Raw genomic sequence first — 27,921 nt, forward strand, 5'->3', positions numbered from 1 at the left:
AGTCTGCCATGTCTGCACTTGCCCTAAGAGCAAAAAAAAAGATTTGTGACATCTTATTTGAGGATTTGCTCCCCTGAAAAATCACTCAAAGCGGGTTGTGTGCAACTGTCGGCGACGAGAGTCAAAATTATAGTCTGCCACTAAAAGGAAAGTAAAAAGATATGTCACGTTGCTCTGACATCGTAGCCTGCATCGGTCCCGCACACAAAAAAAAAAAAAAAAAAAAAGGGAAATGTAAGCTTCTGAAAATCTCTCATTTGCATTAATAATCCTCATGTGGCCGACTTTCAAAGCTGTTGACTTAACATGGTGCGGGTCACCCTGCAATAGATTGCACGACATCAATGAAAATGAATTCTCGATCTAATGAAGCATCTCTTTGTGTCATGAATATGATTTATTTTGCGAGGTGCCGATCTTTCAATGGCGTAAATAGTTCTCCTTCCACAAGGACAGCCAATTGGGAGAATTTATATATTCAAATAAATTAGCTCAAGAGCATGGATTAAGCCACCCATGCACACCGTGTAAATAATTCCTGCCTCATTTGCATTTTTTTTTTTTCCCAATTTGCAAGTTGCCCTCCTGCTGTCTGCTTGTGTTTGTCTTCTTTTTGATGGAAATTGTAATGAGCTCAAAAAAGGAAGGCCAAGGCGTCACATTGCGCGATGTCGAACTCATGGTCATCTTTCCGCAGAGGGGTTAGCTGTGGGGGTTGGATTCGGCGCCATCGGGAAGACGTCATCGGCAACGCTTGAGAGTGCCAGGTAAGGCCGGTTGGTTATCAGATACAACTTCAATTGCAGAGCTGGGCAATTGACCCTTTTTTGAAAGTCAGTCCCCTAGGTACCCTCACGACCTCGACCCTCCCGGCCTTATTCATAAAAATTTGGTTCTGCCCTCATTTTGCTGATTTCCTCTGCGCTTCTAACTTTTATGTAACATTTATGTCCCAACATGCGCTGTATAACAAAAATCCAAAACATTTCACCAAAAAAATAATAATAATAAATAACTTACGACCAGTAAATGACAGAGGTGTATGATGTATATCATTTTTGCATCACAGTCTGAGATTCTGGGTTTGATTCTCTGCTCTGCTCTCCCAGTATGGAATTTGTACTTTCTCCGCATGCGTGCTCTGGGCTTTCCCGTTTGGCTTACTCCCACGTGTTCATGTTCGGTTCGTAGACTGTCCGTCGGAGTGAATGTGCGTTTAAATAATTGTTTACTGATACAATATGTGACCTGCTATTGATTGGTGATCAGTTCTGGGTAAGTTAAAGTCAGTTGGGACAAGATCCAGCTGTCTGTACCTGTTTCCTGTAAATGTGCCTCATTGTGTGCTGTCGCCCTCTAGTGCTCGGATATGATACTGCAACGCACCAAAACTGTTTTTGTGAGGTCAATAGTGGTCAAAAAAGGAACATGTCTTCTTAATTGAGCCTTCAATCTGCTCATTCCAGACCTCGATGTACTCTGCAACTTCAATGCACCTGTCTCTTGGTTACAAAAGAAATTCGAGTAGTAGATGATTACTACTGGGGGAGAAAAGAAATCAATTATCTGCACTTTTGTAATCCCTGCAGGAATTTAGCTGTTGGTATCGGCATCCAGAATTTCCCAGAAGGCCTCGCGGTCAGCTTGCCACTTCGAGGCTCAGGCGTCTCAACGTGGACAGCCTTCTGGTGAAAACATACACATTCTTCATGAGTCATTAAGCACACTCAGTCGGGAGCCAGAAATGAGAATTCATTCTTTGCGACTGTTTCCGATCACCATCGCAGGTACGGGCAGCTCAGCGGCATGGTGGAGCCCATCGCTGGGATGCTGGGCGCCGTCGCCGTGGTGTTGGCCGAACCTCTGTTGCCGTACGCGTTGGCGTTTGCCGCCGGGGCGATGGTTTACGTGGTGGTGGATGACATCATACCTGAGGCTCAAGTCAGGTGAGGATTTAAAGGGGAAGTCGACCCAAAAATGTTCTACGCGGCCCACGAGTGAAAACACGGCATTCTGATTAATATTGTATCGTGGAATCAAATTTTTAATCCATCTCCGTGGGCGGCCATTTTGCTGAAAATGACATGTCTCAAGTAACGGCCAATCACGGCTCAGCTTGCGAACGTCACATGGCCACATTCTGAAAACAGGCGCTAAATTCCTCAGTATTCTCTGATCGAATGGAAACGTCCACATATATCAACGCGGTTCGTGCAAGATGGAAAAAATTTAAAGGGAGGACTCACTTGTTCACATCAACACTTCGGACAAATATTGTAATGATAAACGAACATCCAAATGTTCACTTTCCACTTTTGTCCGTAGTGGGAACGGAAAGCTGGCCTCCTGGACCGCAATCTTGGGCTTTATCGTAATGATGTCACTAGACGTGGGGCTGGGCTGAATCACCGTGGCGACCGGCACCGTGTCAACAAACAGCCTCCATAGCCAGCATTACCACAACATACCTGACCTCAGTGTCAAAGAAGGGGACCAAGTCACGTTTTTGTTCAAAAGTAAATAATTAGCTGACCACTTTCCTTCAGTGCAACTCGTTACCATGGCAATCGAAAATGTGACATCATCCCGAATGTCACATTTGATAGGTGCCGTTTATCCTTTAAAAGTGGTCATGCTACGCAATGACGGACGTAAAATTGTTATTGCGCCTCTGTTAATGAAAAAAAAAATCCGACTGGCCGTAGGAAATAACTGGAGAAAACAAAAAAAAAAAAAAAAATCAGATATTGTTTTTGAATGAGGGGGTTCAACAGAATTGGTTTAAAAATCAAACTCATGAAAATAACCATAGCGACATGTTCAAGCAAGTTTGGTGACGAGGTGTGTGTGCGTGTGCGGGGGTGTGTGCGGGGGTGTGTGTGGGGGTGTGTGCGTGTGTGTGTGCGTGCCACACTAAACATGGACCAGGAGGAGCATTAATGGCAAAGGTTATTAAAGGTCATGGGTGTTGCAACAGGATAATGACCCTAAAACACCCAATAATGGCTAAGAGCAAAATCCACACGTGACCTTAAATTAGTACCATCACTTTTGTTTTTTTAAACATAATTCAAAAGCAATGTCTGATTTAATTTTGATTTTTAAAAATAATTAGAACTTTTTTGTCAGCTGAAAATGATCACTTTCACTTTTTCGTTCACTAAGAAGGGTACCAACAATTTTATTTACTGTAATAATTAATTTTATCTCTCATTTAGGTCCAAAACTATTTGAACGGTAATAATTTTTTCCTTTATACATTATAGAAGCACATTGACTTTATTTCCCTTTAAAAGTTTATTTCTCAGCGAAGACAAAAAACACAATCGACTTGATCATTGACTGCAAAAGCTTTTCTAGGTTTTAAGAATTCATTATAATTACTAAATGGCCCCCCCAAATAAAGGTACTTTGCATAAAATGGCAATAATTTCTAAATATAATATGCTTGTGATGAGAAAATGAAGCTTAATGAAGCACCAATAGATATTTTTTTTATTCCTCTTGATGGTGCACTTGCTTTCCAATTCCACCGCATATTTAAACCAAGCGTGTCATCTACATTGGTCAAAAAAAAAAAATGGCTTCACGAAGCTTCATTTGTCCATCACTAGTATGTCCCGTGTGGTTATGTATGAAGACATCATAAAACCCTCTGTAGCTGTCCAAAATCCATCACGACCTAAGTGTATTTTCAGATGGAAAAGCAAATTTTAAAAGTCCCGCTTTTTTAACAGCTTGCAACTTATTTTGATACAGAGTCATTCAGTCTTAAAAGTGAAATTACTCTCAACTTTTTCTTTGTTTTAGTTATTTGAATTTCCAATTTTGCTGTGAGTACCTCATGATGGCAATACTTGAACTCTGTGATATATTGGACTTGGAACAATTTGCTCTTTTGATATTTTGAAGGGAACGTGCCTGTGTCAGGCTTGTAAAGAAGCAGCTGATTATTTCTTTAAGAAATAAGTTAAACTACAATCACAATGTAAATATGCTGTTTCATATGCAAATTTAATGTGACTTGTTTGGACATAATGCTGATGAAAACTATTTGCCCAGCCCAAGTCAATAATCGTGCCTTCTTCTTTTCGGGCTGTCTACTGCCATCTGCTGGCCAAAATGGTCAATTCTGTAAAAAAAAAAAAAAAAAAAGAAAGTGTTGATGCTGATTTACATGTGAATTGTTTATTTAAATAAACAGCTCCGTTAATGTAACCAGTCTCAACATGAATGATATAAGGTCATTTAATGTATATATTATTTAATGTTAGCTGTAATTATGATGAATCACTCAACCAAGTATGCAAATTAGCAGTAACCTTTATTGTACTTTGTTTATTTAAGCAGATAATTATTGCTAAAACAGCATTTAGCATGTAATTGAGCACGCATGTATTTGTCAATTTGTTTTCTATTTCATAGAAATACACAGCAGTTATTTTAATTATTTCTGTGTAATACATTAAATATTTCATATATCTTGGATGTTTGTTTATCCCAGGGGGTCCGTAAAAATGAAAAAAAAAAAAAAAAATCATCCAATATTCTCAATTTTAATAACAGTTGAGGAAAAATAAGTGATTTGATTTGGGTAAGGCATTGTCAAGATTGAAATTACATTTCAAAACATCAATTTCTATTCAATGAGGCTCTAAATACATTGCACCTGAGATGAATAACAAAATAATTAATAACAAATGCACACACAAATATGTTTAATGTATTGGATTTTAAATCACAAAGCAGGGATAGAACAAGGTCAATTTAAAAAAAAAAAAAAAAGAAAAATCTTCAAATTCACTTTTTTTTTTTTTCCTTCACACGACTTAACATATATGCTAGAGAATCATAACCGCCATCGGCTTGTACTGCAAGAAGCTGATGAGACTCGTTGGCATGTCCAGCTGCTCGACGCAGTGAATCTTGTTGATCTTTTTGAGGTATCGCCGCACCGCCAGTCGGCAGAGTGAAGTCAAGGCCTTGGGATTTCCTGAGGAGGAAGAGTAAAGGAAACAAAATATTACTTATTGTCGTAAGTATCACTTTGAATTTGTGAGTGTCCATGTTTATTTATATGTGCCCTGTCTGCTGTTTAGTTTTTTTCATTTGTTAAACGCAAGTTGCTTGAATTAAAGCATCTTTTTGAGCATGCTGATTAACTGCTAGTTATTTACAAACATCTACATATTTGAGATTTGCATATTTTTGGAATGTGGGGAAAACCTAAAAACCACTCCACAATAAGGCTGACAACTTGCTGTCAGCCAGTGAGATCATTGAAAACCGAATAGATTTGCGACACCTCTCTCCTGCAGAAGCAGCTCCACGGCCTCGTTCTGCTTGGTGGACTTCTCAATGATGAGCGTGGGAAGGTAGACGTTGGCGCCGAAATCGATGAGGAGCTGGATGTACTCAACCCCGCAGCCGTGCCTCAGACACATCTCCAGGACTGTTCTGGGCTTCTTGATAGAGCTCAGCACTCTGGCATAAGCGCAGTTGTAATCCGGATCGGCGCCGTAGAGGAGCAGCAGTTTGAAGCACTCTATGTGTCCGTATACGGCCGCCAGATACAGCGGGCCGCTTGAGACCCTGGCGCTCGAGGTCCATAGCAGGACTCTGGAGCGCGAGTTGGTCTCGGCGCCGTGTTTGAGCAGTTCCCGTAGTATCTCAACGTCACCCTCGCGTGCGGCGGTCAGGACAGGGGAGCAAATATTGTCGGAGCTCCCGTTAGGGTCGGCGCCGGACCGGAGTAGCGCTAACACGCAGTCTAGGTACTTCCCCCGCACGGCGGCGAAAAGCGGCGTTTGGGCTTTGATGTCCAGGCAGTCCACCAGGGCGCCGTGGGTCAGCAGGACCTGCAGGCAGCTAAGGTGGCCTTTGGACACGGCGGCGTGCAGAGGGGTGCCTGGGATGCCCCAGCCGCCTCGATAGTTGATGGCTTTCTTGTAGATTTCCTGGCACAGCATCTCATCCAGGAGTCTTTCATCGTTTTGCAACGCTGCTCGTCGGAGCTTGGAGATCTCACAACTTAGTTCATCTTCCGTTGTCCTGAACTGAAACATAGAACCTGCTGGCAAGGAAAACAAATGCATGACGTCACCTGCATCACAATAAGCTACGTAACTATCTACTTCATGAGTCGTGTACAATAATCATTTTTTATGCCGTGGAGGCATTAATTCAAGATCTTTGAGAGAATTCGGCGTACATTTGAATATTAAAACACATTCGTGATCGTGTACTCAGACCACGATAATAAAATACACAACTTATATTGGCGTAATGTTAACTCAACGTAAGCGACTATTTGCAGCCTCATTCAACGGGCCTCAAATGTTAATCTCTTAAATCAATCTACATTTATAATTATTTTCGATCACGAAAATAATGACAGATTCGAAGCTAAAGCTAACTTTAGCAGCTAAATGCAAACATACACTTGCAGCCAAGACTGCATTACGTTCATTCTCTGCAAAAACAACCACAGCCGCCGCCCCAAAAAAATAAACATTTTTCTTTTTGAGTGGAAGCTACTGTGTTTTTTACAACATTAAAACCCCTGAAAAAGCATCGCTTTTTTACGAGGTTTTACCTGCGATTTGTCATCATAGGCCGTCCGCTTTTCCTGCTCGACTCTTCGTCGTGATCGCTTTGACGTTCAAATTCTGTTACGGGTGCGCAGGACTGCCCTCTTCTGTCTTCATGGCGCATTACACCTTAGTTGTTGATTATGCAAAAAACCCACAAATACATGTAAAAAATATTAGCAATCTGTATATTACTCTGTTTGATGAGAAAATGTGAGCGTTACTATTGTGTATTGTTAATATGCTCATCAGTAACATTTTCACCAATGGTTGACAGCATGGAAGTGGTGGTATATGAACAACAATCTGACAGTGTCGTGTCCAAGGTAAGACATTTGTGCTTTGTGGAATTGTTAGTTGAAATATTAAAGTTGATAGATCCCATCTGAATCAGGTCCATCGGGACAAAAACACAATTGTTTCCATGGCGATGGAATGAAACTTGTCTTTCTCACCCACCTTCAACTTTATCCCTTCTCTCTCTCTAGGCAACAGCGATGGCATCCTTTCTTTTAAAACCGGGCCCATTTCTTTTGCATGTGCGTCACTCTTTTTGTTCGGTTCGTGACGAGGTTAAAATGATCACACACCAACCGGATAAAGAAAACATTTTCAAAACAATTCAGTACGCACCTAAAATATGTCTGATGCAAAACTTTATCACACACTTGATTTATGTTCACCTCTTTGTGTCCTGTGTTGCATTGTGTCTGCCTATACGGGTTTACAACTTGTGAATTCTCCGTGTGGGCCTCCTCCGTCCCCTCCGCTTCCTTTCTATAGTTGTTGCTGAGAAACAAAGTAAAAGTCACCCCGGCACTCAAAGTGAGGAGTGAAGAGGCCTTTTAAACAGACACAGCAACACAACTCATTGTGCGTTGGCTGTGAGAGGACACTGGACATTCGTGTGAGGGAGTAAAGAAACGATCAAGTTTATAATGAGGGAAAAGCAAAAATAATTGGGCAGAATTGCACCGAAGCATGCTGCTTCTTCTTCGCCTTATACTGAGCAAGATGCGAATCATTACGACTCCAAAAAAGCGGCCATGGATGATCTTTTTCATGCTTTTGCTCAGCACATCAGAAGGTAACAAATTTATTGTTGAACTTAAAACTGCCTGTAGATTAATTGTCATGTGATGGTAAAGGCCGCCCTGCAGAGTTCAGCTCCTGTCCGGAAGGTGCTCACGTCCACCTGCCGAGCTTGCGGTGCTTCTGGCTCTCTGCGAAGACGTCCACGTGGTCCGAGGCTTCGTCTTCCTGTCGGCGGACCCGCGGCGGACGTGTGGCAGCTGCTGACACTTTGGGGCTGCAAAATTTCCTCCAGCACTCCTTCCCAGTGTGAGTCTACAAAGAATTAGAAAAGTGTTTCATTTCTGCGCTGACTGTTTGTATGCAAACAATTTAAAACTTTTTTTTTTCCCCACATGCCCCTTTTAAATTATTTATTTTTTGTCCAGGAAAAGCACTGTGTGGGTTTGGATTCAGGGCGGAAATGACGATGGACCTGACAAGGGCGGGTTTGTGGAGTCAACAAGTCCTCCATGGCACGATGCAAGCAGTGACAAACATCAAGTGTGTACTCAGATGGCTTTGGGGATGCCCGGACAGTGGAGGACGACCCCCTGTGATGCGCAATACCACTACTTCTGTCAAAATGACTTAAACGGTAAGATGTTATTTCCGAGTATTTCCATACTTCACTTTCATGCTGTGCTTTGTTGTGTGCCCCAGAATCCTTACCAGACCTGTACAGTTATGTGGTGGGAGTTGTTCTGATGACAGGCATCTACCGGCGGATCCAGATAGATCCCTTAGCAACTGTACCTGATGTTGGACAACTCGCAGTTGAGGTCGGTAAAATGTACAGATGGAGAGATGAGATGAGCACCATGTTCAAAAAATGGCATTTTTATTTTATATGTATGGAACCAGTGGTGGTCCATTTTTTTGAGAATAGCCTTGCGGGTAATTGATTCCCCACACAACCAGTTCAGGGTTGCCCGAAGATAGCTGGGATAGGCTCCAGCACCCCCCGCGACCCAAGTGAGGAGAAGCGGTACAGAAAATGGATGGATGGATGATTCCCCCCAATGGTCTATAACTGCCAGCAGATGCCACATTGTTATCGAAATGAAACTGCTTAACTCAGATCAACATAGTTCATTGACAGCTCACGAATAAGGTGCAGTCTAAAATAGAGTTTTAACAATGTTGGAACCCTCGGAATGCTCAAATGTTTGATTGAAAAATATTGTCACATTCTGCAATGCCTGATTATGCAACTTGACAAAATGGAGCGTCTCTTTGTGGTCCACAGATGCAGTTGTTCCCTGGCTTGTGGTTCAGTCATGCAGGTCAAGTGACATCACTGGAACTGGTAATCCAGCCCAGTTCGACCTCCTCTTTGGCCCGCGTTCAAATCCTTCGACCCTACTGTAACCCCAACTACCACCTAGTACCTCCTGGTAAAATACACTTCATCGCGATTTAAGGCAATATAACGCATCCGAGAAGACATATACTCTCTGTGTTCCTTTAGGTTGCAGTTCTTTGGTGAATCCATTCAGCTGCTGCTCATTGGCTCCATTGTGCAACACGACGGGGGGCTGCAGCGCGGGCCAATACTGGTGTCATATTCTCGAAACCTGCCTCCCCAACAATCGACCTTGTTCGCCCTACACCTCAGCAGCAGTGGGACGTGGGTTTGCGTTACCACCCAGATACACAGCTATAGCACCTTTTTACCACTTGGTGGCGGACGTCCCGCTGAAAATAAGCCCCATCGCACAAGTGCAAACGTTGAGCGTAAGTAGACAAACGTGTTCTGGCTGAATCGGTTATTCGTTAATTAATATAAATGGAAAATGCATGGGTGACCTCACTTGTAGTGGGATGCACTGGCAGAGCTAGAGGGGGGGCTGCAGGGGCACAATCCACTTATTTAAATCTTCTATAATTTACAGTTGGTGGATGCCTGGTGTTGCACTTGGCGGGTGTCTACAATTTAACTTACGTACTGTATATCACTATAGGTTCTTCTTCCAGACGGAGCCATCATTGTGTACCCTGACGATATTGTTGCCGTTCAACACACTCGCGACCCTGGAGCCTTTCTGCGCTGCCTCGCCAGCGAAGCTCTCCTAAATTCTCCGTGGCGACAGAGTTATATGTCTCTCCAGGGGGCAAAGTGGGGGAGCTGGTTTGAGGGAGGGCTCACTTTCATGCCCCAAGGTGAACACTGGGTGGATGGGGTGGTGTGTGATCTGAGATTGATTTATGAAGACACTCTAAATGGAGGTACTGAGCAAGAGTGGATGTTGGGAACAACCACACAATCGAACGTGAAGTCCCTGACTCCTCGTGTGAAATCGACATTTGGACTGAAGATCATCCAGCCTCCATTGGACGAAAAGAACCAGATCCACATTCAAGTTAATGTTCCAATGCCCATTGTTGTCATGGCGCTATCAGGAGAAAAACTCACGAGTTCATGGTCAGCTCCGGTGCTCCGAACTGGACTCCCCTTCGTCCGATCTTGCCCCGAAGATCTACCGGAATGCAAGACGTATTCTGAAGATGTGTGGTTCTCATCCGTGACTCTAGTCTTACCTTCAGTGGAGGTCCAGATGCTCAACATCAGTGCGGAAGATGCGGTGAGTTCTCAGAGTTTGAACGTGACACTGTGTAGCTACGAGGCAGTGTCGGGACTCCACGTGGAGCCACGCCGACGCCAGAGGATGCTCGTGGATATTCCCCAGGTGAGCGTCCAAAGCATAATTTCCAGTTTTCAAGAATTTCAACAAAATTCTTTTGCATAATCTCGCATTGTACTCAGTCATTTACAGCGCACGTTGAAAGTGGCTCATCTGTGACATTCTTGTGGGTGATTGACAACTTGGAGGCATTTGCATATGAGGGAGAATCTTATAGTGTCGTGTTCAAGAAACCTGCCGAGTACAAACTAAAGGTCAGACACTTTTGGAAATAATTATAATATTTATGTGATTTGAACATAATTTCTGGAAATAACAGGTAACAGCATCCAACCCCGTGAGCTCCCAGATCAAGCAGCTCGCCCTGACTGTCGATGAAATGAACCCACTCGGTGAGCCCGAGTTCATGTTTGTCAGGCAAGTTGTAGCCGTGGGTGCTCCTCAACTCTTTACCCTCAGGGTCAAAGTGGACATCGCCCTGCCAACTACCTTCAGGTAAAGTATGCTTCTCACAATGCACCTGCAATCTAACATCACTTGACACGCGAGTCGATGTCTGGATGTCATGTAGATGGGATTTTGGCGACGGTAGCGACAGCGTTATTCACACTGTGCCTGCTCCATGCGACGCTGTGGAGGAGCTTGCCGAAAAAGGAGCGACTCAATCGTTTGTGCGGCACTCTGTGAACTTTACCTATTCTGCACCAGGTAAATGCTCATGCCAGTAAAGCTTTCATTTAATTGGAAACAAAAAAAATAAAGTAAAAAAAATATTGGAAAATACCCCTAAAGTTAATTATCTGGCATAGCACCGGGGGAGTCCAACCATATTTCAGGGGGGGCAGTGCCCTGACACCCCCCACCCCGACCCCACCCCCGAGAACATTGACATTGTCATTTCTATTTAACCAAGTAAATTGAAATGCATCTGGTTTTACTGATCACAGGTAACTACAATCTTCAAGTGGGACTTTCCAACCAATATGAAAAAGTAGCCACAACTATCCAGATTAGTGTCCGTCCTCTGTTAAAACGCCTCTTCCTTAACTCCTCCGCTCTGGTGGCCATTGTTAATGAGACTTATGTCCTGGAAGCCTCCACCGATCCCGCCGCCGACGGTGTCATCTTCACATGGAATTTTGGCGACAAATCCAAAGCTGTCCAACGTACTGACGCAAAACTTGAACACATATTTCCATCTGCGGGAGATTACAACATCACATTGTGTGCCAACAACACTCTTTCTTTGCTTGACACCTGGCTCATGGTGGAAGTTCTGGAGAAAATAACTGGACTCAGTGTCCGTTGCAACGGACCCAGTGAGTTGGGCTCTGTTACAAATTGCAAAGCTACTGTCGCAACCGGCACGAGGCTTATTTGGGAGTTTGACTTTGGTGATGGATCCAAGCGGGAAAACCTTACAGATGGCTCAGTTTCACAAATCTACAAGTTTCAAGGCAACTACACTCTGAGGGTAAATGTCTCTAACTCTGTCAGCCACGCGAGCCAGTTCATCAGAGTGGTTGTCTACCAGTTAGCTGTCATAAGAGTGATACCGACTGAGTGTGTCATGACTGGTAGAAAAACCGTTTTCTCTGCTTTGCTGAATGCAAATATATCCATGCTGGTTTTCCATTGGCTGTTTGGTGAGGGAACTGTGACTGCGGTGACGGGGAGAGACACAGCTATTCACACGTTTTCCAGCCCGGGGTTTTTCAATGTTAGCTTAACTGTGAATAGCCCCATTAGCACTGTATCATACAACAGCACTGTCTGTGTTCAAACGGCAATATTTGAGATGTCAGTGCAGTCGTCTAAAGAAATAGCAGCCGCAGGAGATGAAGTATGCTTTAGGGTGTTTGTTTCTCCCGAGCAGAGAACAAGCTGCCAATTTAAGTGGGTCAGTAGCTCTTCCAGTCAAGCGGCTGTGACAGAACAGAGTCAACAATGTTTTAGCTTCAGAGATGAAGGCGTTCAAGAAGTATTTGTAACAGCGAGTAACAAAGTAAGCAGCAAAACCGCTAATGCTAGCATCACCGTTCAAAAACCTGTCGGTAGTTTCTCTTTGCATGGCAGTGAAACTGTGACGGTTAATAGCCCGGCGTCATTTTGGGTTGCTGGCTGCTCTGGCAGCAATGTGTCAGTGCTTTGGGATTTTGGAGATGGTTCCCCGACTGAACAGGAACAAAACGTGTCGCATGTTTTTACGTCAACGGGCGAATTCACAGCCACTGCCACTGCGTTTAACGCGATAAGTCAGGAATCTGGGAGCCTCAAAGTGAACGTCTTGCATCCGGTTTCGGATTTTAGCCTGCAAACCAAGCAGCCATACGGAGTGGTCGGAGAAGAAACGTTGATCACAGCAGTTAGCAGTGACGATTGGAGTGCCACCTACTATTGGACAGTGGATGGTTTGGTTCCCAGACAACGGGGAACTCGGGAGTTTCGATTTGTTTTTCCTAAAGCGGGACGGTATCATGTGAAAAGTTTAGCCCAAAACGTGGTGAGCAGAAGGGAGGCCGTGATTGTGGTTGAAGTCTTTGAGAGAATTGCGAGTCTTCACATGGATTGTCCTAGCTTGACAAATATGACGTACTTAGCGACCCGTGAGGACGCGGTGTTTGTCGCTTCCGTCACAAAAGGATCTAATGTCACATATGAGTGGATTGCCACGCAACAGGAAACAAAGCATCAGATGACATCTGATGGAGACCGCTTTCAGTTGCTAGTTGAAACTCCCGGTCAGCTTACAATTCAATTAAAGGCCTCGAACAAGTTGGGTGACACCACCAACGTCGCTTCTGTTGTGGCTGTGGAACGCGTAGCGAGCGTGCACATAACAACACTGACAGATATCGTGGCAGTGAGGACGTTTTTAAACATTTCCGTATCAGTCCTTACTGGTTCTGACCTGAAGTACTTTTGGTATGTCGATACCGACGTTCCACTCCTTGAGACAGACGTCCCGTTTCTTGTTCACCACTTCGCAAGCTTAGGAGATTGTTTTGTTAAAGTTGTCGTTCGGAATCCGATCAGTCTATGCGATGACATGAAAATCTTTACAGTCCAAGAGGAAATAGAAGAGGCGAGCTTTACAATTGACGGCAAGATGTTTCCGTTTCATATAAGCACAAATACTCCTGTGCACTTTCAAGCGGTCGTCCGCAAAGGTAGCGATCTGCACTGGGACTGGAAAGTTCGTGATTCCATCGCCACCCTTTTTGCGGAACGCAACCACACCTTCGCCTACATTTTTCTTCAGGAAGGCATTTACACCGTGGTTATGAATGTCTCCAATGCAATTAACTGGGAGGAAGTTACCCACAGCGTGATTGTCCAGGACCGAATCGAAGGCCTCACCCTAAACGTTACAAGGAATACCCTCTGTGCTGAGGAAGAAGTTACTTTCATGCCAACGATCGGAAAAGGAACCAATGCAAGCTTTGTTTTGATATTTGAAACTAAAGACTGGACGCATAGTCAGGATGTGGTTGAGGGATTGTTCACTACGTCAAACCTTCCAGCAGGGACGCATTCTGTTAATCTGACAGCTTGGAATCAGGTGAGTAGTGCGCAGATGTCAACCCGAATTCAGATTTTGGAGAATATCAAAACTGTGCGACTGTCGACACCTGCCCAAGACGCCATCGAGGCTCTTAAGGAAGTTCATTTTGAGGTGGATGATCAAAATGTTTGTTCAGTCAACTACACTTGGATATTTTACTTAGAAGATACTGAACCTTTGTGGCTCAAAGGAAAAGCGGTCATCTTAACTCCATACGTGAACGGTTCGTTGTCGCTGACCGTGCTAGCAAGCAATGGCATCTGCTCCAAGATTCTGAACAAGACTCTGACAGTCGAATGGCCCGTCAAGGATCTCCAGCTCGTTTGCCACTCAGAACCAATATTTTCCCGACATGCCGCGCTATTTTCCGCCAAAATTACCGGAGGGAGCAACCTGAGATATGCATGGAAATTTGGAAAGTCCATCAAAGAATGGCCCGCTCATCTCAGTTCGGTCAGTCACACGTTTGGCAATGCCGGTGTTTACGTTGTGATGGTCAACGTCTCCAACGGTGTCAGCCACATGTCTGTCCAACGCCGCATACATGTGCTGGAGTTGGAGTGTTCCCGACCTCTAGTCTCACTTATCCAGAACCAGCCGACTATCTTCAGATCTAGAGTGAGTTTCTTTGAAGCGAGTGTGGATACTAACTGCTCTGCCTACAAGACAACATACCAATGGGAGCTCTTCAGAGTTTCCGATTGCACTAACGGGAATATGGACCTCACTGGGAACCGAGTCCTCCTCAATGGTGCAACGTCACCTTTTCTGCACCTCCCAAAGAATTCTCTGGATGTGGGACAGTATTGCCTTTTATTTACCGTTTCACTCCAAGGGACCCCTCTCTTGCTGCGACGAAAAACCAAAGTCACTGTGGTCTGCTCCCCGTTGGTGGCAGTCATCACGGGCGGTTCACATCGACTGTGGCCAAGCAGTCGTGATCTTATTCTGGATGGAAGTGAATCTCAAGATCCTGACGCAGACCAAGGAGCAGACGATGCATTGCGATATCGCTGGACTGTCACGATTGAGGTGTGTTGCCTCTTGATTTACCGTATTTTCCGGACTATAAGGCACTAGTTTTTTTCCTAGATTTTGATTCATGCGGCTAATACAGTGGTGCGGCTTTTCTGTGGATTTTTCTTTTACCAGTAGGGGCGCTCTATAGATCAGAAAATACGCTTGGGTCTGTTCTGTTTTAATTTTTTTCAGCATAGAAAACTGCGGGTTGTATGGCATTTTTTTTTTAAGACTTTCTGCAGCTTATATACAGATGCGCCATATATTCTGGAAAATACGGTAATCATGCTTTCTGTCATTTTAAGCCGAATAATGCAAAATAAATGGAGTTTTTAGTTCGGCACTCTGGTCTTACTAAATTATTTTCCTCTGTATGAATTCACAGAATTCCACGATTCCCATTGAGAGCAACAGTAGTATTGTGATTGTACCCAGCAAACAGTTACATGCAGACACCACCTATACGTTCACTCTAATCATAAATAAGGCGGGAAGGACAGCGGTATCCTTCACGCAGACAGTGAGTTTTGAGGAAAACAGCCTCTCATGAATATGAATTTATGATTTCACAACTCATCTTGCTCATGCTCTTCAAATGTATTGTTCAGGTAACTGTGCGTGAAGCACCACAATTTCCTGTGTTTGTGGCGTGCGTATCCTGTCCAGGCCACACCCGCATTATCCTGTCTGGGCACTGCGGAGAGTGCGATGACCAAGCTCAGGTAGGAGTTCACATTCAGTGTAACCTCTAAGCTAATTAAACACGCTTGTCATCACAGTACAGTTGGAGCGCTGAGGATGAGTCAGGCGCAACGTTTGATCTCGACAAGGCCGCCACCTCTACAGGAAGACACTCGTCAAAATTGGCCTTGTGTTCAGATGCGGTGCTGTCGGCGAACATGTACACCTTCACGCTCAATGTGACTCTGCCTGGCAGTGGGAGGTGGGGCAGTGCAAGTCAGACGGTTGTACCACACAAGCCCCCTTACGGAGGTCTGTGCGAATTGAAGCCAGAGTTACGCATCCATCCGCTGGGGACTGTCGCCACCTTCAACTGCACGGGTAATCAACACAACGCTGTCAATCCTGCGTTATTTAAATCAGTTATGCACTTTTATGTTTTGTTTTGTGGCAGGGTGGAGAGATGAAGAAAATACATTGTCGGAGCTCATCTATACCTTTCAAGTTGCACCGTGCCATCCTATAATATGTCCTGTTCTCACACTGTACAAGTAAGTTGAAGCGCTGAGGATTGACTGAAAATCAATTTTATTTGTCGCTTATCCTCATTAGCGTCATGGCGAGTGAGCTGTCAAAATTATTTCTTTCCCAAGGGGTACTCGATCAACTTTTAGCAGCCTGGTTCCAGCGGGGACTCCTGTGCAAGGACAAAACCAGTCACTTATCACCGTCACTTTGCTCATAGAAGACAATCTTGGGTCAAGGGTCATTGCTCTAAACAGGTAATCCACCATGTTAATGAGTTACGTTTCCATTTTCTTTGTATAGTCATTCTTCCATTTACTTTTCAGGACTCTGAGTGTCCTGAGTCATCCAAATGCCAGAGAGTGGCTAAGAACAAAGAGCCAGGAAGACCTGTGGGCCTTAGTCCAACATGGCAACCCTCAGGAAATCATCCCATATTCCATTGCGCTTACGAGTCAGCTCAATCAGGTAATAGCCAAGATAAGATCGATTTCAGTCATAGATGGACAGGACAAGAGGACATTACTCACCGTTTACTACTTAGAGCAGGGGTCTTCAATCATGTTCCTCAAGGGCCATCGCCCTGCCTCTTTTCCATTTCTGCCTGCTGTAAAACACAGGATTCAAATGATCAGGATAGTTATCCAGTTTTAGATCATTTGAATGAGATGTATTGTAGCAGAGAGTAATGAAAAGCGTGCAGAACAGCGGACCTCAAGGAACAGGATTGAAGACACCTGACTAAGGTTCTCTGATATTCAAGTTGCTTTCACAAATAGTATGAAATGTAGAGACAGAACCTCAATATAAATACAGACTTAACTTAAAATAACTTTAGCCTTATTTTGTCAGTAATTTTGCGTCACTGTCCTATGAAAAACACGCTGTCCTGTGAAAAAGCTTTACATTTGCTTTACCGCACATATTTTTCACCCTTTGATCTACAGATGGCATCTGGACAAAATACCAGAGACCTCGCAATGAAAAGGGAGATAAGAGAAAATGTAACCAAAGCTTTGGTGTCCCTCCCCATTTCCTCCATGATGGATGTTGAGCAAATCAGCTCATCTTTGGCCCAGTCCACTGTCAGGATTATTTTTACTCTCCATACCATCATTCATTTAAACCTATAAAAATCGTTACAGTAGCGCAGGGGTCGTCAATCCTGTTCCTCGAGGGCCAAGAGAACTAGAAAACAGGCAGGACACCGGCCCTCGAGGAACAGGATTGAAGACCCTTGCAGCAGAGATTCACTCAACAGAGTTTCTAAGAATTTTCATTCTCCCTCAGGCTGTTCCTGCTGAGTTAACGTGTGTCGACTGTCAGGTAAAGATTCTTGAAGCAGTTGGGAAGATGATTCATGTAATGGAGGAGCACAAAACTCCTAGTGGTGGAGTTTCAGGGTCTGACACCGGGAAGAACATCCTTCGCATTTTAGGTAACCTTTGTTCATTTTCCATTTTTATACATTTACGGAAATTAAATTTATTGTTTGTGAGCAGCTCTAAAATTGAAAACATGTGCAGATGTGATCGGAATCGGTATCAGCAGATCTCACTCATGGCCGGATTAAAATGTTTGACGGGCCGCATGTGGCCCCCGGGCCGTAGTTTGCCCACACCTGATTTAGCGCCTTCAGTCAACCTAACGTGTACTTTTTTGTTTACAGGTAGCTCTCTGGCTTCGACATCATTATCAGCCGTTGCCACAAATTCTCAACGCGACGGCTCCAAAACTCTGCAGGCCGCCTCGGTTATCACCTTGTCGGCAATTAACAAGGCAGAGGCCTTAATGCGCTCCCTGATGCGTTCGCACATCCCCGGCGAGGTGCCCCTCTCGTTCGTCACACCTTATATCAGTACAGCCGGTTTCTATGGCGATCCCGCCGACCTCCTCTGCACTAAGCAGTCAACACAAACTGCGCCGTGCCCATTTCAAATCCCAACCTCACTCACCACCCACCTTAGGAGTCAGCGCTCAGAGTTGGTGCAGGTGGTTTTAGATCTGGATGAGTCTTTGCTAGCTGCGGCTGACCCTCCAATCTCCACCGCTCTGGTTGCCATGGAGATCTCCACCCCTCAGGGCGAGCCTGTGCCCATCCAGGATCTCGAGCCTGACCAGGCTATTGGAATCACGCTGCGCAGTAAGCTTCCTGTGGAGATGAGTGACGCAAGTGCGGACGGGAGAGTGGATGGACGTGCTGATGGCGCATGTCCCACCGTTACGCTGCCACTCGAGGGATGTCTGAACTTTACGATAAATACTGTGGGTGGCCTGGATGAAAATACTGGTTTATACGTCACCTTCAATTTCAGCATGTTACCGGGTAAATATATTTTCAATTTCAATTCAATCTTAGCTCATGAATGGGAGTGTTTTAACTCGTGATGCTAAATGAAGCTTCATGCAGCACTTGTCATATTTTATTACTCCACTAGATGGTGCTCTTGGTTTTAAGTCTTCAAATTCCATTGCACCCTTAAATCAAGAGTTCCACCCAGACGAGCCAAAACATATCCCAAGAGTTTCATGAAGCTTCATATTAGCATCACTAGTTTTAACGACGATACGTTCTGTACGTTATGCCGCTCCAGGACTTACTTCCAAGACCGTGGGCCGTGTTAAGCTAGAAATGACAAGTGGATCTTGGGATGCCTTCACAAAAGAGTGGCTTATCAATCTTTCGGCCTTGAGCTCCTTCACGGAGAAAACTGTATTTCTTTCTCCGCTGTGAGTACATTTCCTATTCATACTCATTCACTGCCATCGACGGGTGTAGACACCAAAAATTACAATTATTTTACCTAGGCTGGTAGTGAATACATTTTAATTGACTTCTTTATAACATGTTCTCTGTTTCAGTTTAAATCGGACAGCCAAGTCTCTGTCTGTCAGCCTGACCTCTTTTGAGGTGGAGGGTGCCCCCGTAGCCGTGTCATTATGTGTGTTCAGCTCTCTGTGTCAGTACTACAGCCTCAAGGAGAGGACGTGGACTAGTGAAGGTCTCAAGCCACTTGAGGGCACCACACTCCAAACGGCGCACTGTCTAACGCACCACCTCAGCATGTTTGGGGCCAGTTTGTTTCTTCATCCGGGGGCCGTTGTGCTACTGCCGCCTGTATGTTGTCTAATTGTGACGAGATTAAATCACAGAGTATTTGTCAAATTATGCTGCACGTCTTTCCAGGCAGCTGGACCCAGTCTTAATGTGGTGGTGGGGATTGTATGTGCGGTCCTGATCCTGATTCACCTGCTGGTGGGACTCATTGCTCATAAACTGGACCACCTGGACTTCCTGAGACTGAGCCAAGTGCCCTTGTGTGGTCGAGCAGGACTGTACCATTACAGAGTGCTGGTCAAGACTGGTTGGAGGCATGGAGCAGGTTAGACAAAAGTGTTGGTATCTATTCTAATTTAATTCTAATGCGGAATTTTTTTCGCCATCAGGCACCACAGCACATGTTGGCATCAGTCTGTATGGCGTAAACAAAAGCGGCTCTCGTCATCTGCGAAGGGTTGGAGCTTTTCAACGTGGCAGCCTCGACCAGTTTCACTTAGAAACAGACGTTAGCTTGGGCGAAGTTTGGAAAATTCGGATCTGGCATGACAACACAGGTTGGTGGTGAGAGCAGAATTGGAATTAAATTGTGCTTGAATCTTTGATATATTTATCGTCACTGTTTTCCTATTGTTAAAATGATGCTCAAATTTAAAGTTATATGATGTTTATGACCTCAGGGCATGTTAACTGTTAACAGATCAAATCTTAAATTGATGATTACGCTATACCAGGGATGGGCTGTTCGGCAGTTTTGTGCCATCCTTGAATGGCATTTTTTATACAACTTGAAAAAAAAAATCACAGTATGTGTGCGTCATAAATAGTGCATTGAGAAATATATATCATGAAAAATTCAAATTTTTGTCATACATCCGGTTAAAAAGTGCATGGACCTATGTGGTCCAGAGTAGCGCATTATCCTTTACTTTCCACGTAGGCTTGGACCCATCCTGGTATGTTCAGCATGTGGTCGTTTGGGACCCCGTGACAGACCACATGTTCTTCTTCCTGGTGGACGACTGGCTCTCTGTGGAAAATCCAAAGAATGGTACAGTGGAGAAAGAAATCCTCGCCTCGTGTAAGATGCTTTTTCTTCCACCTAGCAAAAGAACAACGTCAAGTCAACTATAAGAAAATGTTAAACTCCTTCTTCCCAGGCCCTGATGAGCTTTCCCAATTTCACCGAATCTTGTCCTCTCAGTTGATTTTTGGAATGGTGGAGCGCCACCTGTGGCTGTCGCTATGGGAACGCCCCATTCACAGTGTTTTTACTCGAGCTCAGAGAGTTACCTGTAGTGCTCTCATGCTGCATCTTTACCTGGCATTGGGCACGCTGTGGTACGGAGCTGTGGGTTCCCGAGGGAACAGGTAGGGAACCGAAGGACCAATCAAGGCGTTTAAATGCAATAATAGCACATTGAAAATAATTAGCATTTGATGTGTTTCCACAAGTGGGCCGGTGTCAGCCAAACTGCTTGTCAGTATGGAAACAGTCGCCGTAGGGATGGTCGTTGCAGTTCTGCTCTTTCCTCTCCAGTGTTTGATCTGCTGTTTGTTTAGAAATGCCCGCAGTCAGGTAATGTATTTTGAAAAGGAAATATACACATTCACCAATTTTAATAATAAAATCTGGGAGAAATATTGGATTGAGAAAATAAAATCAATCTAAAGCACAGACCCCAAATATATTTATTTTATTTTATTTTACTTAATATTAATTTTAATTTTAATTTTAATTTTAATTTTAATTTTAATTTTAATTTTAATTTTAATTTTAATTTTAATTTTAATTTTAATTTTAATTTTAATTTTAATTTTAATTTTAATTTCAATTTATTATTTTTTTTTATTTATTTATTTATTTTTTTACTCTTCTCATATAGGCGAAGGAACAGCATTGAGCGGCACTGCCTCACATGCCTACCCTGACCGCATGTCCACTCCAATTTCGATTTGTCATTTAACGTTGAATGCGTGTTTGTATCACAGGTTATCGTGGACATTTCAGTTCCTTCTTCGCCAGTTTGTTATTCTGTAGAGATGGATGTCTACCTCGGCCAATCAGAACTATCTGGGCCGTCTTTCTTATCTCTGTCTGGACCCTCCAGCCGACTCCAAGATAGTCCCTCATCCGTGAGAATACACAAACACGTTTTTCCTGCATCCCTTCTGCTTTAGGTCTTATTAATAATATGACATATTCTCAAATGATTTTTTTTTTTGCTAGTTATTGGAGAGCAATGCTTTTGACTCCAGCATCCTGGACTTCTGGGCCGCGTCTGGTTTGGTGCCCCAGAATGCTGACGTGTGTCAGGAAGAGACTGCGGCTTCTTGGGCTTCGTGCGACAGTCTGCTCAAAGAGTCTGAAGACCTCCACCCGTGCGAGGCTTCGCTTGCTTTGTGCGCAACGCGCCAACTACGGAGGAAAAAAGCTCGCATGCAGCTGCACCTGACCCCAGACTCCTCCTCTGACCCACCTGCTGCCCTTTTCCACCCTTTCCAAAATGACACTAGTGCCACGCCACTGCAAGCTCACAACCACAATATGAAAACCTTTTTAACCTTGTCTGGTAAGAAAATATTTGAAACAGAAGTAAATCAATTTAACTTTGCACAAAAGGCTTTAACTAGTGATGCTAAATGAAGCTTCATGAAGCACTTGCCATATATATATTTTTTTACTCCTCCAGATGGTGCTCTTTGTTTAAAGATCAATGCTAGTGCAGTGGAATCATATTAAATTCCCTTAAACCAAGAGTTCCATGTAGAGGAGTGAAAAAACATCTCAAGTGCTTCATGAAGCTTCATTTGACAAGCACTTGCATTAACTATGGTATGTCTGGCTTTCAGAGGAGAATCTGCTGATGTCAATAGAAGAAGCAACAGAGGACACTTTGCATTTCCCCAAAAACTTCTCAGACAGCGGTCGGGACTCTGCGACAACGAGTTCATCTTTCTCAAACACGTGAGGCTTGTTCGCTTATAATGACATGAAACATGTATTAAATATTATTTTTGTCTTTTCACAGCAAGAGCACCTCGTGTAGCAATTGGTCCGATCACACTGATGATAAATACCTCCACGAGCCAGAGTACTTGAAATTGGAGACACATTCGGGTCCTTCCCAGAGCGAGACAAAACTCTACCGATGTCCATCTGTACTGTCTTTGGACTCTGTGGCCAGCACCTTCTTGCCGAGTCCTTCGCCCGACTCGACGAGATGCTCCTCTACCACACGAATTGGTACACAAATTTGAAGTGGAAGTGCAAAATGAGGAGTCATTGTTATATCTTTAATTGAAAAAAAAGAAAATGAAGACATGCAAATGTTTTACAATTGAGTATACTGGTCAACAAATTATTTATTTATTTTTTTAATCAGAGATGCAAATAGTTTTTTTTTTTTGGCACTCATTCTGAATCTGACTTTGTTTTCCTTTAGTATGTTACATTTTCATAATAATCAATTATTTTAATAATAATTGTCAAATAGTAATATTGAACATATTTATGAATTCCAGTTCAGGCAGGCTTTTGCGTAAATTATACCAAAAAATGAAAAGTTAGAGAAAAAAAATTGTTCGTTGATTAGAATACGAAAAATGAACTAATTTGATAATTGAACTGCATTAAATATTGGGAAGAAACTTGCATTTCTATTGAAATGAAAAAAAAAATATATATATATATAAATCACCTTTGAGTGTGTGAAATATAAAAATTCCGTCCATATGTACCCCACTTTAGGCATCGCTCGAGGTCAGCCCAGCCGGCTGCTTCCTCCCTGGATGTTGCGTGCGATCTACCCGCTCGTGGCTACGCTGATCGCAGCAAGCCTCGCTCTTGTCGGAATCTACGGCCGCTTCTTCTCCAGAACAGTCGTCCTCATGTGGCTCATATCTGCGCTGTCTGCCTTCCTCACGTCCGCTCTCCTCCTGGAACCGCTCAAGGTCAGTTTCCTCACCAAAAGGTTGATCTTACCTCTTAGAACTTGAGCGGGTTTTCTCCCTCCCTCAGGTGTGCATTCAAGCCTTGATCCATACTGTCATTTGGCGACCTGTGGATCCAGAGGTGGAGGACCAACTAGCCCGCGAGACCGCCGTGGCGAGAGCATTTGGAGAGCACGGCGGGAAGGTTCGACCACCGTGCGGCTACGGGCTGCTGCAGGCTAAAGAGGAGGCTCGGAAAGTCCGTGCGCTGAGGTCGCTCATGAGGGTGAGGAGACGAATAGAAAAATCCTTGTCGCGTTTCATCTTGGGATGATTTTTTTTCTTCTTTGGAAGCATTGTGTGTTCCAGCTGCTATTTCTGTTGCTGGTGCTCATGGTGAACTACCAGGACAGTGCGGAACGACGGCAGGGAAGGCTGTTGCACTCTGCTGTTCGACGCCAGCTTCACACTGCACCCTCGGCGGGAACAAACTTAACGTCGATCAGAAAGTGAGCACACCGCTGCAGTTTCAATGAAAGCAGGGTAAATACTAAAACTGTGACAAATTCTAAAGCTGCTTAGATGCCGAGCAGTGGATGAACGGCACCTTGGTGACGTATCTCCACCGAAATGCCCCACTCCGCCTTGTGGGGTCGCCACGCCTCCTCTACGCACACGCACTGGGCCGGGCGCAGGTCACTCTTGGAAACAGCAGCACGGCCACACGGCGAGTCCTGGCGGAACTTCATATGCGAGCCTTTTGCATTAAGCAGTAAGAAGATGTGTCATCTCCAAAAATGTCAAGAATAATTAGCATTAGATGCTAGTTGTGCTAATTGTGATTTTTTTTTTTTTTTCTTTTTTTATTCAAATGAGGCTCAAAACCCTCTCGTTGGATTTTACGCAATACCACCGAGAGTCTGGTTTATTTCTCTGTCTGTCCATCCGGCTTGATTGGACACAACGACTCACCTCCTCCCTCTCCATCCACCCGCTCCTCATCCCGTCATCACATGAAGGCTTAGACCTCAATCTGGTCCTGATGGTAAAACCAACCCAGACGTTAACCTTCCCCTTCAACTCAATTCACAGCAAAAACGTTCCGGCTTCATTCGACAGGTTTTGCTTCTCAGTTCTGCCCTCCTCATATTGATTGGGGAATTGTGGTCGATGGCTCGTGAGCGCGCTCGGTATCTGTGTCAAGGCAAACATTGGCTGCAACTCCTGCTGGCTGCGTTGTCGTTGGCGACGAGCGGGTTTCACTTCTGTTTTCGCTCCGGGGTCGCTTCCTGTGTTTCCCAGGTAAATGTAGAATCGAACATTGTGGGCTAAAATACTCGGGTGATAAGAATGATTAAAGTAAGGTTTTTAGATGTGGAGAATATCCACTCAAATTTTCATTTAAGAATATACCAGCAAATAAAGTGTACCTAATTAATGATCCCTATTCATGGAAAAATCCAACAAGCTCCGAACAATTTTTCCACTCTGCAATTTTGACTTGAGATATTTTAATCTTAGATATTCCTCTGATCCTTCAATTTAGCTACGATCGCAGCCTGACAGCTTCATCAACTTCCATGACTCTGCTCGACTGACTCAACGGTCTTCTCAATGTGCGGCTGTCTTACTCACTTTTCTGGTGCTAAAGGTAACCGGGAGCTGTATTTCTCCATAACGCACACAAAATAATGCTTTTACGTGTTATTAAATACAGCCTCCCCTCTTTTTGTTTTCCAGCTGTTGGGAACATTAAGATTTGTGCGGAGGTGGGTTGTGATCATTAGAGTCCTGAACAGAGCTTGGAAGGAGTTGTGGGCTTTAAGTTTCCTCTTGATGCTGCTGCTTTTGTTCAGTTCTCACCTCGGGAAAACGGTAAAAAGAAAAAAAACAGGATCAATTCTCAAAAATAACTGAATTTGACATCCCTGCCCTGATTTCAGCTCTTCTCACAGTCGGTGGAAGGCTTTTTGTCCATGCATCAGGTTTTTGTGTCGTCGATGTCCATTCTGCACGGCCGGCTCGGCCTCCGAAGACTCTGCAGGGTCCACCCTGTCCTCGGCCCTTCGTTTGGACTAATACTGACGGGTGCATGTGTCTGGCTTTTAGCTAAAGTCTTTGGAGCCGTTCTCATTTGTGCATACAGGTACTGCACTCCTCGTTTGTGTTTGACCTAAACATGATTGATATGCTTTCCAAAACAACTCGCAATTACATTTTAATGACAGCTAAATTATTATAAAGTGAGTTTTATGACTTGAATCCGTCATTTCAATGGTAAATCTAGATCATGTACGGTGTATCGTGGACCAACTGCCCATAGCTTTTTTTTTTTTTTTTTTTTTTTAATTAATTTTTTTTATTTTTTTTTTTTTTTTTATTTTTTTTTTATTTTTTTTTTTTTTTTTTTTTTTTTAATCAATTATTTTTTTTTTTTTTTTTTTTTTTTTTTTTTTTTTTTTTTTTTTTTTTAGAATAGAAATAGAATAGAAATCCCCCTACAATGACAATAAAGGGATTTCTATTCTATTTCTATTCTAAAAAAAAAAAAAAAATTAATTAAAAAAAAAAAAAAAAAAAAATATATATATATATATATATATTTATATATATTATTTATATATTTTATATATATTATTTATATATATATATATTATTTATATATTATATATATTATATATTATTTGTATATTATATATATTATATATATATAATAAAAAAAGTCGGAGGATTGAATTATACAATACAATTGATCATTTTCTTCTAAATGTTGTTTAAGGGCGGAGAAGGCGGACATTTATCGTCCAAAAGCAGAACCTCAGGACTACGAGATGGTGGAGTTTTTCATTAAGAGACTCAAGCTGTGGATTGGACTCACAAAGACTAAAGAAGTGAGCGTTAGCATTAATTGACTTTTATTGAGTGGTTAGTGCATCTGCCCACCTTTTCTCTGAATGGAAAATTGATTTTTTTTTTGTTTTTTATTGAATTAATTTTATTTTAATCATAGAACTAACTTGTCCATATAAAAGTAGAGCTTGAGTGGGCTACATCACAGATGCTGTCTGTTTCCTCTGTTGTAGTTCAGGCACAGGGTGAAGTTTGAAGGGATGGACGTTCCTCCTTCCAGAGCCTCCCAACAATCCCGTCTTTCCACTCTCTTTTCCTCCCTTCCATCATCTCGCTCATCATCCTCATCGCCTTCCCTTTCATCTCCACGGCCCTTGTCGTCGTCGCTCTCCGTTCTATCCGAGGACTCGACGCTTTCTGAACAAGGCTTTGACGTCCAGCCCTTCCTGGACCGCCTGCTGCCGTGCGTAAATGCTTTGCTTTCTCAATTCGATCGTGTCACTCAGGTAACGGAGGATTTGAACCACCTGGAGATTGAACTGGAAGACATGCTGTCCAGGAGAAAGAAAAGTAGGATCAGTTTTAAGGAGAAATGTGAGGACAGATTCCCCAAATCAGCAAATCCAAAGGATCAGGAGGGTGATGGGAAGACTAAAGGTGAAGTCAGACGCAGGAGGACAGGTCTGCTTTACACCAATCCACAAAAATCTATTTCGGCCATGTTTCCTTTCACTCCTTCCACGATTCATCCCCCAGCTGCAGCGGTCCACCTCTTCCCACGTACACGGAGCTCTCACTCAGAATCTGAATCGCTACATTTACAGTATCACGTATCGAGTGACACTGCTGAGGCAGCAAAATCTATCATAGGAAGCTCCAGTTTGCATCCTGTAAATGCGCCTGATTTAATAGCGTTTCCCAAGAGGAGAGCGTGGCATTCTGGAAGTTCGCACTCAGCCGATGCAGCTCAAAGGTTGGGGCTAAAACAAGGCGCAGCGGCTCCATGTGGCAGTTTCGCACTCACCTTCATCAGACCAAGTAGCGAAGAGGGCATCAGGAGACGTATCAGTGATGGGGCACCGAAAAAGAGGAAGGCTTGGATTTCTGAGGGACCTTCCTAAAGAGTTGTGCTTCAGAATGACATGGGTGTTTTTTTTTTTACAACTCTGTATTTATGGTACATAAACACAAGGCAGTAGTTCCTTTGCATACAGTTGTGGGAAAATAGAGAAATTTCTCAGTAGAGGAAAGACGAGAGACAACACAGTCTGAAGTTAGTTTGTTATATTTTTGTGGGACTTTTTTTGTTTTTTGTCCCAGCTTCAGAAGCTTGCCAAATGCATTTAGCATTAGTTTAAGTGTTAAAAATTATTATGACATGAATGAGTGATATGGCCACACTGGAAACGAATTTTGTGTACACAAGTAGTTGCTGATTTAAAAAAAATATATATATTTTTTTCATGTGTTATGCTGTAATAATAAAATCTTGTTTGGTTTATCTAAGAAAAAATAGTGAGACATTATGCATTTCTTTTAAATTTAATAATATTCAGTAAGGTAAGAAAGTAAGGAGTTATTTTCTTTTTTTAATTATAGTTATTGTTTCTTTCTCTACAATGGGCAAAAAGTAGATTATACTGGACTGACACAGGACAGGTATTTTTTTTATTATTGTACACAGAAACTTGCACGATAACCTGTTCTAACATTCAACTATTTTTTACTTTTAAAAATGTTTAAAATTAAAATACCCTGTAATATCTTCTAACATTTAATGTTTGCTTGATTTCACTGGTGCACTTTTGAATTTGAATAATAAAAATAAATAAATAGATAAATAAATAAATAAATAAATAAATAGCCAATATCTTAATACGTTTATTTGCTGCTAAATAATAATAGTGGGATATCTTGTAACATTAAGCACAGTTTCCGAATTTATCATTTTCAATAAAATTCAAAAGCAGTTTGGGATTTTTT

General features: G+C 43.2%; 3 protein-coding genes across 5 annotated transcripts in view; 2 read left to right on the forward strand and 1 right to left on the reverse strand.

Annotated features, from left to right (window-relative positions):
* The window catches only part of slc39a11 (solute carrier family 39, member 11), a 61,161-nt gene extending 56,696 nt beyond the window's left edge, over positions 1–4,465 (forward strand). The window contains exons 8-11 of one of the 2 annotated variants that reach the window (XM_088284663.1): positions 698–767; positions 1,590–1,688; positions 1,788–1,946; positions 2,326–4,465. In XM_088284663.1, coding sequence (XP_088140789.1) covers positions 698–767; positions 1,590–1,688; positions 1,788–1,946; positions 2,326–2,404 — 407 coding nt within the window. In that variant the 3' untranslated portion in view covers positions 2,405–4,465. The remainder of the gene's footprint in view (positions 1–697; positions 768–1,589; positions 1,689–1,787; positions 1,947–2,325) is intronic. The other variant, XM_088284664.1, reaches the window with a different exon arrangement.
* Positions 4,466–4,542: 77 nt separating this feature from the next.
* asb12a (ankyrin repeat and SOCS box containing 12a) lies at positions 4,543–6,710 on the reverse strand. 2 transcript variants are annotated; one of them, XM_088284666.1, is made up of 3 exons: positions 6,596–6,710; positions 5,306–6,073; positions 4,543–4,993 (listed from the first exon to the last, which is right to left on the reverse strand). In XM_088284666.1, the coding sequence occupies exons 2-3, from the start codon at positions 6,063–6,065 to the stop codon at positions 4,842–4,844; spliced, it is 912 nt and encodes a 303-aa protein (XP_088140792.1). In that variant the 5' UTR covers positions 6,066–6,073; positions 6,596–6,710; the 3' UTR covers positions 4,543–4,841. The 2 variants fall into 2 exon arrangements, with proteins under 2 accessions (XP_088140792.1, XP_088140793.1); XM_088284667.1 differs by having other exon boundaries at positions 5,306–6,070; positions 6,596–6,688.
* Positions 6,711–7,619: 909 nt separating this feature from the next.
* pkd1b (polycystic kidney disease 1b) lies at positions 7,620–27,673 on the forward strand. The gene is given in 40 exon segments (XM_088284444.1): positions 7,620–7,677; positions 7,739–7,931; positions 8,051–8,259; positions 8,325–8,443; positions 8,911–9,058; positions 9,133–9,398; positions 9,626–10,351; positions 10,429–10,560; positions 10,656–10,801; positions 10,878–11,014; positions 11,254–14,903; positions 15,500–15,613; positions 15,671–15,953; positions 16,027–16,123; positions 16,226–16,354; positions 16,424–16,565; positions 17,045–17,182; positions 17,388–17,535; positions 17,767–18,423; positions 18,692–18,827; positions 19,050–19,215; positions 19,285–19,480; positions 19,545–19,712; positions 20,096–20,236; positions 20,316–20,526; positions 20,611–20,734; positions 21,148–21,291; positions 21,386–21,728; positions 22,009–22,123; positions 22,188–22,402; positions 22,907–23,109; positions 23,177–23,374; positions 23,443–23,597; positions 23,663–23,860; positions 23,965–24,133; positions 24,208–24,412; positions 24,820–24,962; positions 25,047–25,234; positions 25,868–25,979; positions 26,172–27,673. Coding segments are annotated over 40 exon segments (11,889 nt in total). The 5' UTR covers positions 7,620–7,640; the 3' UTR covers positions 27,060–27,673.
* The last annotated feature ends 248 nt before the right edge of the window (positions 27,674–27,921 follow it).

Source organism: Idiotropiscis lumnitzeri, chromosome 20 (assembly GCF_059441095.1).
Source record: "Idiotropiscis lumnitzeri isolate Australia: NSW breed Sydney's pygmy pipehorse chromosome 20, RoL_Ilum_1.0, whole genome shotgun sequence".
NCBI classification, from domain to species: Eukaryota; Metazoa; Chordata; class Actinopteri; order Syngnathiformes; family Syngnathidae; genus Idiotropiscis; species Idiotropiscis lumnitzeri.

What these genes read in the sequence shown, in the direction of transcription:
- asb12a (XM_088284666.1), bottom strand. Translation starts at nt 6,065, where the DNA reads ATGTTTCAGTTCAGGACAACGGAAGATGAACTAAGTTGTGAGATCTCC. An exon ending in GCTGCTTCTGCAGGAGAGAG is followed by an intron (nt 4,994 to 5,305) that starts GTGTCGCAAATC and finishes CTTCCTCCTCAG; the next exon opens with GAAATCCCAAGGCCTTGACT.